The following is a 15,294-nucleotide window of genomic DNA, read 5'->3' as shown; positions in this document are numbered from 1 at the left end:
CTGCCCATTTTTAAAATTGGGTTGTTTGGTTTTTGGATGTTGAGTTGTATAAGTTGTTTGTATATTTTGGATATTAACCCCTTGTCAGATATATCATTTAGAAATATCTTCTCTCATTCGGTAGGTGGCCTTTCATTTTGTTGTTAGTTTCTTTTGCTGTGCAAAAGCTTTTTAGTTTGATGTAGTTTAATTTATTTATTTTTGCTTTTGTTGTCCAGCCTGAGGAGACATATCCAAAAAATATTGCTAAGACTGATGTCAGAGAGAATACTGCCAATATTTTCTTCTAAAAGTTTTATGGTTTCAGGTCTTACATTTGAGTCTTTAATCCATTTTAAGTTGATTTTTGTATATGGTGTGAGAAAGTAGTCCAGTTTGATTCTTTTGCATGTAGCTTTCCAGTTTTCCCAAAACCATTTATGGAAGTGGCTGTCTTTTCACCATTGTATACTCCTGACCCCTTTGTCATAGATCAATTGCCCATATAAGTGTGAGTTCATTTCTCGGCTCTTTATTCTGTTCCATTGATCTATGTGTCTGTTTTTGTGCCAGTACCATGCTGTTTGATGACTGTAGCTTTGTAGTATAGTTTTAAGTCAGGGATGTGATACATCTGTTTCGTTCTTTTTTTTCCTAAGATTGTTTTGGCTATTCAGGATCTGTTGTGCTTCCATACTAATTTTAGAATTATTTGTTCTAGTTTTGTGAATGCCATTGGTATTTTGATAGGGATTGCATTGAATCTGTAGACTGTCCTGGTTAGTATGGTTATTTTTACAATGCTAATTCTTCCCCCAGTACTGAATCAGGAAGAAATAGAAAATATGAATGAACCACTTATCAGGAATGAGGTTGAATCAGTAATTTTAAAACTCCTAACAGGGGCTTCCCTGGTGGCGCAGTGGTTGAGAGTCTACCTGCCGATGCGGGGGATGCGGGTTCGAGCCCTGGTCTGGGAGGATCCCACATGCCGCAGAGCGGCTGGGCCCATGAGCCACAACTACTGAGCCTGTGTGTCTGGAGCCTGTGCTCCGCAACAAGAGAGGCCGCGGCAGTGAGAGGCCCGCGCACCGCAATGAGGAGTGGCCCCCGCTTGCCACAACTAGAGAAAGCCCTCTCACGAAAATGAAGACCCAACACAGCCAAAAATAAATAAAAAAACAAAACAAAACAAAAAACTCCTAACAAACAAAAGTCCTGGACCAGATGGCTTCACAAATTCTACTACACATTTAGAGAAGAGTTAACACCTATCCTTCTCAAACTATTCCCGAAAATTGCAGAAAAAGGAATGCTTCCAAACTCAGTCTACAAGGCCAGCATCACCCTGATACCGAAACCAGACAAAGATATCACACACACTAAAAGAAAATTATAGGTCATTATCACTGTTAAACATAGATGCAAAAATCTTCAACAAAATATTAGCAAACTGAATTCAGCAATATATTAAAAGGATCATACTCCATGATCAACTGGGATTTATCCCAGGGATGCAGGGCTGGTTCAATATCCACAAATCAATCAATGTGATACACCACATTAACAAACTGAAGAATAAAAATCATACGAGCATCTCAATAGATGCAGAAAAAGCTTTTGACAAAATTAAACATCCATTTATGATTAAAAACTCTCCAGGAAGTGGGCATAGAGGGAACCTACCTCAACATAATAAAGGCCGTAGATGACGAGCCCACAGTTAACATCACACTCAACAGTGGAAAGCTGAAAGCATTTCCTCTAAGAGCAGGAACAAGACAAGGATGCCCACTCTCACAGAGAAGTCCTAGCCATAGCAATCAGACAACTAAAAGAAATATAAGGAAGACATAAAACTGTCACTCTGTGCCATTGACATGATACTATACATAGAAAATTTTAAAGACTCTAGCAAAAAAACGACTAGAACTCATCAATGAATGCAGGATACAAAATTAATATAAAGAAATCTGATGTGTTTCTGTACACTAACAACAAACTATCAGAAAGAGAAATTAAGAATACAATCCCATTTACAATAACAACCAAAAGAATAAAAGTACCTGAGAATTGGGAGTTCCCTGGTGGTTAGGATTCAGTGATTTCACTGCTGTGGCCCAGCTTCAACCCCTGGTGGGGGAACTGAGATCCCTTAAGCCGCAAGGAGGTGCGGCCTAAAAAAAAAAAAAAAACCTGTCAATAAATCTAACTAAGGAGGTAAAAAACCTGTACTCGGAAAACTACAAGACACTGATGAAAGAAATTGAAGATGACACAAATAGACATACCGTGCTCATGGATTGGAAGAATTAATATTGTTAAAATGACTTCTCCATTGTATTCTTACCTTTGACTCACAAACAAGCACCTCATACTGATCTTTTAAAAGACTGACAAAAAATAACAACAAACCTTCCCTTGATTCTATTCTTTTATTGAGCTACCATAACAGGCAAGGGTGCTTTGGTCACTACACTTCTGAAAGAGCTGACTCATATCCTCTACTTCTAACTTCATTCAAGTAACATTTTAATCACTACAATTTAGTTTCTACTCCCACTGCTCCATGGAAATGGCTTTTTGGAAGTAATTGCCAGCATCTTGGTTGGCATATCTTTTGGTTGGCCTTGTTTAAGTGTTCAGTCTTCTGAACATCTCTGCAACTTTTGTGGCACTTCTTTATTTTGACCTCTCTGACCTTTACTTTTCCTTCTCTTCTACCCCTTAAAACATATTCCCAAGAACTGTCCTTGAACTTGGTATGTACATAAATTTAATGTGATGTCTACTTTTAAATAGGACAATATTTTCTCTCTTCTTTTAATATTCTAATCTAAATAGTTGATTATTATCCCATTCCTTACTAAAAAAGAAATTACAGGGGCATTTTAATTCAAAATGTTTCTCCTTTGAAGCTTTTCATTTTCAGTTGATTCAGAGCAGTGATGGAATTAATTTAAAATGTTACAAATAAGACAATCCTAATCAGACATTAAGTTTACACATTTCACTAGGAGGAACTTGTTTCAATATACACAACCTGCTAAATTTAGTTTCTATTGAATATTTAGACAGGATACAAAAACAAATCTATAAATTGAACCATATGAAATGGCCAATATTCAATTTCGTTTTGAATATAAAAATGGCAATTTTGTATGGTTCAATCTAATATGCTCATTTTAATCTTGGAAATAGATCTCAATGAAATTAAACCTAATAAGTGTAAATTCAGATCCTGGAGATCTCAAAATTAAGTCTAGTGCTTCAAATCTTTACAATAATATGGAAATTTCTAGATTTGCTCATATTAGCAGCACCTCAATAACAAAGTTAGCATCTGGACACTTTTTTTCTCTACACGTTGTGCAATTGTACTGGTGACTTTAATTGAAATATTCCAGAAATAACACAGTGCCTCATAAAACAAGTTGGCCAAAGTACTGTAGATTGTTTTGCCCTCAACTAAGGGCACCTTAGTACTGTAAAGTCAGGAAAACAAGTGCAGTATTCAAGAATTCAAACACTTGGTGACCTTCCTCTAAAACTAAGCTGTGTATTTTTCAGTCTTATTCTTAATACTTACATGATATACCATATCCATATGTCAATCCATATATTAGTAAGTCTATGTATTAATAAGGTTTGCACACGTCCACACAGTGATTTTGAACAATCTCCATATAAACTGGAATTTTTGGAGTAAAATATTACAGTATTTATGACTGTAATAGTTTGTCAAACAAGCCATGCAATTATCAGAGGATTGTGAAAATTTTGCCTTATACTATGATTACAAAAATAAAAGAGCTTTTAGTCAGTAGAATCTTTTCCCCCCAGCTTTATTAAGATATAATTGACATATAACATAGTGTAAGTTTAAGGTGTATACTTGATATACTGCACTTATATATTGCAAAATGATTACCACCATAGGGTTAGCTGTCACCTCCATCACGTCATGTAATTACCATTTCTTTTTTGTGGTGGGAACATTTAAGATCTACTCTCTTAGAAACTTTCTAATATATAATACAGTAATATTAACTAGAATCACAATGCTGTGCTTAGATCCCCAGAACTCATTTGTCTTATAACTGGATTCTGTATCCTATGACCAATATCTCCCTGTTTCCCCCACCCCCAAGCTCCTGGTAACCACCATTCCACTCTTGCTGAGTTTGATTTTGTAGATTACATATATAAGTGATATCATACAGTAATTGTCTTTCTCTGTCTGACTTATTTCACTTAGCATAATACCCTCAAGGTCCATTCATGTTACTGCAAATGGCGGATTTCCCTCTTTCTTATGGCTGAATAATATTCTATTATATGTATATATATTATATATACATATAATATATATATATAAAATACAATTTCTTTATCCATTCATTTGTTGAAAGAAACTTAGGTTGTTTCTTGGCAATTATGCATAAAACTGCAATAAACATGGGAGTTTGGTTACATTTTCAATATCCTGTTTCCTTTCCTTTGAATATATACCCAGCAGTGGGATTGCTGAACTATAAGGTTGTTCTATTTTTAATGTTTTGAGGAACCTCAATAATGTTTTCCATAGTGGCTGTACCAATTTACATTCCCACTAGCAGAGCACAAGGGTTCCCTTTTCTCCACATCCTCATCAGCATTTGTTATCTTTTTGATGATAGCCATCCTAACAGATATGAACTGATGTCTCATTGTGGTTTTGATTTGTATTTCCCTGATGGTTAGGGATGTTGAGCACCTTTTCATGAACCTGTTGGCCATTTGTATATCTTCTTTGGAAAAAATGTCTATTCAGTCCCTCTTCTGCTATTGAGCTGTATGAGTTCTTTATATATTTTGGATATTAACCCCTTATCAGATATATAATTTGCAAAATTTTCTCCCATTCCAAAGGTAAGGTTGCCTTTTCATTTTGTTGATTGTTTCTTTTGCTGTGCAGAGGCTTTTTAGCTTGATGTAGTCTCACTTATTAATTTTTGCTTTTGGTGTCATATCCAAAAAATCATTGTTAGGAACTTTTCCCCCTATATCTTCTTCTAGGAGTCTTATGGTTTCAGGTCTTGTGTTTAAGTTTTAAATCCATTTCAAGTTAATTTTTATGAGATAGGGATCCAGTTTCACATGTGGTTATCCAGTTTTCCCAATACCATTTATTGAAGAGACTATCCATTCCCCATTGAGTATTCTTGGGTCCCTTTTAAAATATCAGTTGACCATATATGCAAGGGTCTATTTCTGGGCTCTCAATTCTGTTCCATTTGTCTATGTGTCTATTTTTATACCAGCACCATACTGTTTTGGTTACTGTAGCTTTGTATTTAGTTTAAAATCAGGGAGTGTGATGACTCCACCTTTGTTCTTCTTTCTCAGGATTGCTTTGTGGTTCCATACAAATTTTAGGACTTTTTTTTTTCTGTGAAAATGCCGTTGGAATTTTGACAGGGATTGCATTGAATCTATAGATGGCTGTTGGTAGTATGGCTATCTTAACAATATCAATTCTTCTGATCCATGAACATGGGGTATCTTTCCATTTGTTTGTGTCTTCTTCAATTTCTTTCATCAGTGTCATAGTTTTTAGTGTGTAGATCTTTCACCTCCTTGGTCAAATTTACTCTTAAGTACTGATATTTTACTTTTTTCGACGCTATGGTAAATGGAATTTTCATTATTTCTTTTTCAGATACTTCATTGTTAGTGTACAGAAATGCAACTGAATTCTATATGTTGATGTTGTATCCTACAACTTTACTGAATTTTTGATTAGTTCTGTCAGTTTTTCTTGTGGCATCTTTAGGATTTTTCTATATGTAAGATTATGTAATCTGCAAACAAAGTCAGTTACACCTCTTGCTCCAATTTGCATGCCTTTTATTTCTTTTTGTTGCCTGATTACTCTGACTAGGACTTCTAGTACTGTGCTGAGTAAGAGTGGTAAGAGTGGGCACCCTTGTCTTGTTCCTGATCTTAGAGGAAAAGTTTTCAACCTGTCATCAATGAGTATGTTGTGAACTGTGAGCATTTTATATACGGCCTTTATTATGTTGAGATGTTACCTCTATACCCAATTAGTTGAGTGTTTTTATCACAAAAGAATGTTGTATTTTATCAAATGCTTTTGTTGCATCTATTGAGGTGATTATATGGTTTTTATCTTCTATTCGACTAATGTGGCACATCACATTTACTGATTTTCATATGTTGAACCATCCTTGCATCACAGGGATAAGTCCCCCTTAATCACTGTACACTTTTTAATTTGCTGTTGAATTTGGTTTACTAACATTTTGTTGAAAATTTTGCATCTTTATCCATAAGATCTAGTTTTATTTTCTTGTAGTATTCTTATCTGGATTTGGTATCAGGGTAATGCTGGCCTCACAGAATGCGTTTGAAAGTGTTTCCTCTTCGGTTTTTTGGAAGAGTTTGAGAAGTGTTGGCATTACTTCTTTAAAAGTTTGGTAGAATTCACCAGTGAAACCATCTGGTCCTGGGCTTTTCCTTTTGGGAAATTTTTTTATTACTGATTCAATCTTCTTACTCATGATTGGTTTGCTCAAATCTTCTATTTCTTCATGATTCAGTCTGGGTAGGTTGTATATTTCTAGGAATTTACTCATTTTTTTCTGGGTTATACAATTTGTGGGCATATAATTGTTCATAGTAGTCTCATCATCTTTTGTATTTCTGTATTCTCAATTATAATGTCTCCTCTTTCATTTATAATTTTATTTGAGTCTTTTTTCCTTATTATAGCTAAAGATTTGTCAATTTTATCTTTTCAATAAATCCAGCTCTTAGTTTTATTGATCTCTTCTATTGTTTTTCCAGCCTCTATTTCATTTACCTATGCTCTGATCTTTGTTGTTTCATTCCTTCTGCTAACTTTGGGCTTAGTTTGTTTCTTCTTTTTCTAGTTTCATGAGGTGTTAAGTTAGGTTGTTTACTTCAGATCTTTATTTTTTTCCCTAATGTAGGTGTTTATTGCTACAAACTTCCCTCTTTTGCAGCTTACCATATGTTTTGATATGCTGTATTTCCATTTCTGTTTCAAGATACTTTAAAATTTCTCTTTTGATTTCTTCTTTGACCCATTGATTGTTCAAGAGAGTGTTAATTTCCACATTTTTGTGAATTTTAAAGTTTTCCTCTTGTTATTGACTTCTAGTTTCATACCATTGTGGGCACAAAAGATACTTGGTATGATTTCAACCTTCTTAAATTTGCTAAGACTTGTTTTGTGACCTATATGAACTATCCTGGAGAACACTCTGTGTGTGCTTAAGAATTGAGTATTCTGTTGCTGTTGGATGGAATGTTTTGTATGTCTGCTAGGTTCATTTGGTCTAAGTAATGTTGGTTACAGTCCAATTTTTTTTTTTGTTTTATATCTGGATTATTTATCCATTGTTGAAATTAGGGTACTGAAGTCTCCTATTATTGTATTGTTACAATACAATAATATTTATCCTTTCAGATCAGTTAGCATTTTCTTAATATATTAAGGTGCTCAATTATGGATGCATATATATGATTCTTATATCTTCCTGATGAATTGACCCCTTTACCATTATATAACGACCTTCTCTGCCTCTTGTTATCATTTTTGGCTTTAAGTCTATGTTGTCTGATATAAGTATAGCTACCTTGCTCTTTCGGTTTCCACTTGCATGGAATGTTTTTCCTCTCTTCATTTTGAGCCAATGTGTGTCCTTAAAGCTGAAGTGAGTCTCCTGTAGGCAGCATATAGTTGTATCTTTTTTGTTTTGTTTTGTTTTTAATCCATCCAGCCACTATGTCTTTTAATTGGAGAATTCAATCTATTTACATTTAGAGTACTTATTGATAGGTAAGGACTTAGTAATGTCATCTTTTTTCCTGGCTGTTTTGTATTTCTTGCATTCCTTTCTTCTCTTGCTACCTTCCTTTGTGAACTGATGATTTTCTGAAGTGGTATGCTTTGATTCCCTGCTCCTTATGTTTTGTGAATCTACTGTAGATTTTTGCTTTGTGGTTACCATGAGGCTTACATAAACTATCTTATACATATATCAGTCTATTTTACACTGATAATAACCTAACTTCAATCACATACAAAAACTCTACACTTTTGCTCCCCCCCTTCAAGCTCTTGATGTCACAGTTTACCTCTTTTATATTGTATATTCATTAACAAATTATTGTAGCTATAGTTATTTTTAATACTCTTGTCCTTTAACCTTTATACTAGAGTTAAGTGGTTAATACTCCACAATATTATAGTATTATTCTGAATTTGACTATACACTTACCTTTACCACTACATTTTCATGTTTCTATGTTACTAATTACTGTCCTTTCAACTCGAAGAATTCTTTCAGCATTTCTCATAAGGCAGGTCTAGCAGTGATAATTCCCTCAGCTTTTGTTTGTCTGGGAAAGTTCTTTCTCTCTCCTTCATTTCTGAAGAACAGCTTTGCCATATAAAATATCCTTGTTTGGCAGCTTTTTCCTTTCAGCAATTTGGATGTATCATCCTACTCTCTCTTGGCCTATAAGGTCTCTGCTAAGAAATCCACTGATAGTCTTTTGGGGTTCCCTTGTAAGTTATTAGCTTTTTTCCCCCTCTTGCTGCTTTTAAGAGTCTCTGTCTTTGATTTTTGACACTTGTATTACAGTGTATTTTGGAAAGGAGCTTTTTAAGTTAATTTTGTTTGATGATATATGAACATGTACTTGGATATCCGAATCTCCCCCCAGGTTTGGGAAGTTCTGTCATTATTTCTTTAAATAAGTTTTCTGCTCCCTTCCTGCTCTCTTCTTCTTCTGGAACTCCAGTAATTCACAACTTGGCTCTTTTGAGGGCAGCCCATAGAACACATAGGCTTGTTTCACTCCTTTTCGTTCTTTTTTCTTTGTACTCCTGACTGGATAATTTCAAAGTTATGTCTTCTGTCTCACAGATTCTTTCTTCTGATTGATCCATTCTGTTTTTGCTGCTCTCTAGTACATTTTCTATTTCATTTCATTCATTGTATTCTTTATCTCAGGAATTTGTATGGTTTATGACTTCCTTTTATTAAACTTCTCATTTTGTTCATGTATTTTTGCCCGATTTTGTTGAATTGTCTTTGTTTTCTTGTGGCTCATTGTGTTTCCTGGTCAACAGCTATTTTAAATTCTTTATTGAGTAAACTGCAGATCTTCATGTTTTGGGGTTGCCACTGGAAGATTGTGATCCTTTGGTGGTATCATGTTACCTTGATTTTTCATGTTTCTTGAAGTTTTGTATTGTTTTTGCTTTTGAAGTAGCAGTCACCGCCTCTAGTCTTTACTAAATGCCTGTAGGAGAGAGATACCTTCTGTCAGCCCTGCTAGGTGTTCTGAGGCTATCTCAGACCTTCTGTGAATACACCTGCTCCACGCTCCTTTCTCCCTCTTGTGGCAAAATTCTTAAGCTTATCTGCCTTCTCTGGAGTCTACAATACAGCAGGCCAAGTGCTGACAGCGTCTTTGTTTTCCCAAAGGTGGCTAAAGCTCAAGTTTGTAGTTTCGCCCTTGCCTGCAGATTTCAATCCAGCTTTCTGCATGTGCTCACTAGCTGTCTGTCAAAGCTCACTCTCACTGCTGCCATTAGCAGTGCACAAAGGGAGCTGGCCACAGCGTGGTAGGGGTGTCTGGGTGAGGCAGAGCACTGAGGGTTGTCCATGGGCTAGCTGGGCAGATCCAAGGTGAGGTGGTCCCAGCAGCTGGTGGATGGGCTTCTTGATAGAGTCTACAACACAGTTAGTAAGATCCGCTTCCCTTTAATGCCCTCCGAGAGTCCTATCTGCCACTCTCCCAGCATCTTCCCACCCCCTCCCACCAACCCCCTTGGTCTTGTAGCTCATAATTCAGTATTCTGGATGGGGCAACAAAGAAATGAGCCCCCTTGGCAACGTTCCACACAGCTGGGGAGGTTGGGTGCTCACTCACACACTCTCACTTTCCCCCACAGGAGAAATCATGGGCTGAGATCTCTTTTGGCCCTAAGCTGTGTCATCACCTTGGAGGAAGGGTAATGTGGGTAAAGTCAAGCTATTTCTCTTATCTACTCCAGTGCTTCCAGATGCATATTTTTTTTTACTCCAATGGTGTGCTGAAACCTCTCACCTAGAAACCTGGAGTTCCACAAGGCTCTCATGTCCATGGATGAGTGCCTAAGATTGTTTTCCAGGGGTTCCCAGACTGTGGCTGAGAGGGTATGGAGTGTCTCTTCATGGGCCACTGCAGGGTCCACAGCTGAGACCAAGGTTTGTCTGCCTATTTATCAAACACACAGGTGGGTGACACCCTTCCCAGGTCACTTGGCATTGGGTGTTGGATGCCACACCTCCCTCAAAGGCACTTTTGTCCACGGATGGATGTCAAGTTTTTGTTGTTGTTGGGGAGCAAGGGGACAAAAATGAGGGACATCTTTTGCTACCATGATACTGATATCAGAATTTTATAACTGAAAATGCACTTGTTCTCTCTAGGGTAACTTTCATTCCCACAATCATTAAGTCTGGAAGGGTAATAATTTTTTTTTAATTTAAATTTTGTCCACTTCTCTTGACTAGTAAATCCTCAATATGGATCCTGTTTTAGAAGAGCCAACAACTACCAGTCATTCTTCTATTTCTGTCCTAAAACAGTCACTTCCACCAAAAGGCTGTAATATGTATCTCAAGATAAGACCAAGAATATATAGCTTGATGCTCTGTGGGAGGTGGAGGAGGAGCTCAATTTTAAGTGCTCAAAAGGCATCTAGTTAAGCAGGTAGAATGAGTCTGTTGGACAATCTTAACCACCAACAATATATGGAATAATATAGAAAGCTATTCGTACAGTAGTTCAAAATGCAGTCACAGAAACATTCTACCAGTTGGTAGAACACAGTAACAGCAGTATATATGCAAAAATAATACTTAAAAATGGAGACTGAAATGTAGATAAGACTGTCAACAAGTAGCATGTCCTTAGCACACGGGAAAGGAGGAAGCACAAATTGAGAGTAAAAAAAGGGTCTCTTTGAAATGGGTTATAAAGAAAAGATTTTTGAATCAAGAACTAAACCAGGGACTCCAACTTGGTACAAGCTGAATGGGTATCAAGGATAAGACACAAAAGGTCAGAACTCAACCACAAGTAAATATGATCCAGTAATTCAGTACTGGGTTACAGCTCCTGAAATCTTGCAAGTCTAGGCGCTAATTAGGCCTGGTCATGCTTTTGAGTGGTGTATATCTAAACACAGTGGTAAGGAATAAAAATGGCTCTAGCTTAGGGGAGAGGGCAGATGCAAGGGCTAAGAATGATATAGGAGTTGATAAAGGAGAACAGTGTATATTTCACTGGATTGACAAGCCTGCTGAACCCTTATTTAACCACCGGTTATTTTTTTTTTAATAAAAAATACTGAATCTCTATATTTAAACAAAGAGCTTTTCCCCTTCTCTAATAGATACTCAAGGAAAAATGACAAGCCTAGAATTAGCATTTAACATTGAAATAACATGTTTCTTGCAACATGTTATGAGCGTCCAGAAGCAGCACAGGAAGAAGACTCACCAAATATACACCATATAACCATGACATTTCTGAGAGATGAGGAGACCAAGATTCTTTTCTGGGATTAAAACAAGTAACACAGTAACTTTTCTTTCTTCCAAGTCTGCGAAGCAATCTCCTTCATGCTTCTCTTTCGACATGAAAAGTTAATGAACAATAAGTTTTTAGCATAAAAAGTATATATAACATCATCCAATATGGGTAAACATAAATTTACCCCAACTACCTGAAAACTCTGCTTTTAAGTAGGCAACACACACACAGAACAACTTAAATTAAAATACAAAATAAACAAACAAAAAACATTATTTTTTGGAAAAGCACTGCATATGCTGCAGGTTCATAGGCAATATTTTATATTAAACGTAAATCTCACCCAAATTCTGTTAAAATTTCTTAAAAATTTCTCAAAATTGTCAGCCATTATATGAATATTATCTTTTTCCTAAAGGAATACTCTGATATTTTGCATTTCAGATATTTTAAGAGTTTTATTTGGCAAAGAGAAGCCTAAGAATTTTTTTAAAAACATTTCCAGAGGGAACACCCTTTACCATAAAATAAATTTGTTTAATTTGGGAGGACAAATGTATATTTCTGACATATGTGCCAATTTTACAATTAATACAAAAAAGATAAAGTTAGTTGAAATATTTTAAAAATGTAAAAACCAGTCCAGGCAACATAACTATACAATCTTGCTGTAAAAGTTCTTATATCAAATTCCATCCAAAATATTTATGCAATATACTAAATTCAGTTGCTCAAGTCACTCTTCACTGCCGGCTGGCTTTTCCATTTTCTGTTGTCTCCATTCTGAAAAATAGGAGGAAAAAAATGAGTTGGTAAAATAAAACATTCATTAACTACCAATATTTTTTCTCCTTATCTAACTTTTAAATGAAATTAAAATTTAATATATTCATAGAACAGAAGCATGTAAATAAGCACTTTAGAAAATGACTAAAGTTAGGGTTCCCCCTGGTTAGTTTAACTTCCTCATTTTGCAAATGAGTGAAAATTGAGGCAGGCCCAGAGAGACTACATGACTTCCCCAAGGTTTTATTTCAAAGGCCACTGGTGTTTTTCACTATACTGCTCCAAGCAAACTAAGGAAAAAAATCTCTTCCATTTTGATAAGGATTAATTTCCTTTTCCACTAAAGAAATTCCTTTATCAATACACTTTTAAGAGAATTTCTTCCAAAAAAAGGTTAAAATAACCATTTAAATTATTTTAGATTTATTCTAATAAATCTTCAATTATTTTTAGATTTTAGATTTATTCAATTAAAAATCAATATTCCTAATACCATATTACTTACTAGGAAAATATTTTCTCCCTGTTATTTTATACAAGAGTCAATGTTGCATACTACGTTTTCTCTACAATTTTTCCCTCTATGATGTTTAATGAACATTCACGGTTACAATCAATAATATCAGGTCTTTTACAAGTACCAAGAATCAAAGAAGGTAATTTTTTTTCTCTTCATAAGTAACACGTATGAGTCCATAATATTATAAGTAGTAAAAGTTATTATAAGTAATAAAAAAATTGCTGAACACGACAAACAAGCAGTGTTTATTTTTTTAAACTTACTATAAGGCAATTAATAAAACTAATTTCTACAATAATGAATACAAACCCATTTTCCTCTTTAAGATGTTGATATAACTCAGCTCTGTTATTAACAGAGTTCAAACGTCCAGCAAACTCCTGATGTTTTCTGGAATTGGCAGTATTGATTCTATTACTCCATAAGGATAATAAGGACACTGGCCCTGGTGTAATATTTGAAAGAGAACAAAGGTAGAATAATTCATTACTTCAAAATTTACAAACTTAACAAATTTACCCCTTAGTCTATTGTTCACTTTATATAATTTAAGCAATACCATCTTCCCTTTATTCTAAAGTTTGTATGTGTTTAGGGGTCCCCAAGACCACCTACTAGAGGTTCAGTGATTTGCTGGAAGGACTCAAATGACTAAACATGAAGTTACAGTCACAGCTAGGAATCATTACAACAGCACAGTAAGGACACATAGCCAAACCAGTGTGGGGAAAAGACACAGTAGTCAAAGACTACTAGAAGAATCAATTTGCAGGCTTTCCATGCTCTCTCCCTCCCATGAGGGTTCACACAAGAGTGCATACTCCCTCCAGCAGCAAAAATGCAGCGATGTATGTACAATATTTCTGCCAGAAAAGAACATTTAAGACTCCAGACTGGAGTTCCAGGTTTTTCTGGGGGCTGGTCACATAGGCATTCCCTGCCTAACTACAACTACCAAAATTCCAGACTCCCAGAAGGAAAGCAGGTGTTCAGTTCAGATATAAGGCAAAATAACTTCATCATTTGGGGAATGTTTCAAAAGCCATATTCCCAGATGTCAGCCAAGGGCCAAACTTGAAAGCAGGCTTTTCTAATGATAATAGTCTCAGGCCTGCTATAGTTAACTCTTTTCTACACAATAGAAACGGCAGAAAACATTCTCTAACACCACATACAAAAATAAACTCAAAATGGATTAAAGACCTAAATGTAAGACCATTAACCATAAAACTCCTAGAGGAAAACATAGGCAGAATACTCTTTGACATAAATCATAGCAATTATTTTTTTCTGATCTGTTTCCTAAAGCAAAAATAAACAAATGGAACCTAATTAAACTTAGAAGCTTTTGCACAGCAAAGGAAACCATCAACAAAACAAAATCATAACCTACTAAATGGGATAAAATATTTGCAAATGATATGACTGATAAGGGGTTAACATCCAAAATATATAAACAGCTCTTACAACTCAACATCAAAACAAGCAAACAAACAAACAACTTAATTTAAAAATTGGCAAAAGACCCGAATAGGCATTTTTCCAAAGAGGAAATGCAGATGGCCAACAGGCACATGAAAAGATACTCAAATCAGTAATAATCAGGGAAATGAAAATCAAAACCACAGTGAGATATCACCTCACACCTGTGAGAATGGCTACTGTCAAAAAGAACACAGATAACAAATGCTAGCAAGGATATGGAGAAAAGGGAACCCTTGTGCACTGTTGGTAGGAATGTAAATTGGTGCATCCACTGTGGAAAACAGTACGGAGGTTTCTCAAAAAACTAAAAACAGAACTACCATATGACCCAGCAATTCCACTCCTGGGTATATATCCAAAAAAAAACCAAAAACACTAATTAAAAAAGATACATGCACCCCAATGTTCATAGCAACATTATTTACAATTGTCAAAATATGGAAGCAACCTAAGTGTCCATCAACAGATGAATAAAGAAGATGTGGTGTGTGTGTGTGTGCCTGTGTCTGTGTGTGCATATATGTATGTATACATATATAGACATACATACAATGGGAGACTAGCCAGCCACAAAAAGGAATGAAATTTTGCCATTTGCAACAACATAGGTGGACTTGGAGGGTATTATGCTAAGTGAAAGAAGTCAGACAGAAAGACAAATACTGTATATCACTTATATGTGGAATCTCAAAAATACAACAAACCAGTGAATATAACAAAAAAGAAGCAGACTCACAGATATAGAAAACAAACTAGTAATTACCAGTGGGGAGAGGAAACGGGGGAGGGTTACCAGTGGGAGGAGGGAAGGGGGGAGGGGGTTAAGAGGTATAAACTATTATGCATAAAATTAGCTACAAGGATATACTGTACAACACTGGGAATACAGCTAATATTTTATA

At 35.5% G+C, this 15,294-nt stretch overlaps 2 protein-coding genes across 6 annotated transcripts in view; both read right to left on the bottom strand.

The window, feature by feature from the left end:
* The window catches only part of LOC309640704 (uncharacterized protein), a 39,164-nt gene extending 27,968 nt beyond the window's left edge, over positions 1-11,196 (bottom strand). The window contains exon 1 of the mRNA XM_082419923.1: positions 2,046-11,196. The gene's annotated coding sequence lies outside the window, so the exon portion shown is untranslated. The remainder of the gene's footprint in view (positions 1-2,045) is intronic.
* Positions 11,197-12,032: 836 nt separating this feature from the next.
* The window catches only part of INTS13 (integrator complex subunit 13), a 33,040-nt gene continuing 29,778 nt past the window's right edge, over positions 12,033-15,294 (bottom strand). For 4 of the 5 annotated variants that reach the window (XM_082419747.1, XM_082419748.1, XM_082419746.1 and 1 more), the window contains 2 exons: positions 13,217-13,352; positions 12,033-12,384 (listed from right to left, as the gene is read on the bottom strand). In XM_082419747.1, coding sequence (XP_082275873.1) covers positions 12,345-12,384; positions 13,217-13,352 — 176 coding nt within the window. In that variant the 3' untranslated portion in view covers positions 12,033-12,344. The other variant, XM_082419744.1, reaches the window with a different exon arrangement.

Source organism: Balaenoptera physalus, assembly GCF_965194825.1.
Source record: "Balaenoptera physalus genome assembly, chromosome: 13".
NCBI classification, from domain to species: Eukaryota; Metazoa; Chordata; class Mammalia; order Artiodactyla; family Balaenopteridae; genus Balaenoptera; species Balaenoptera physalus.
The sequence above is the reverse complement of the archived record's forward strand: the minus strand, read 5'-3'. Positions and strand labels throughout refer to the sequence as shown.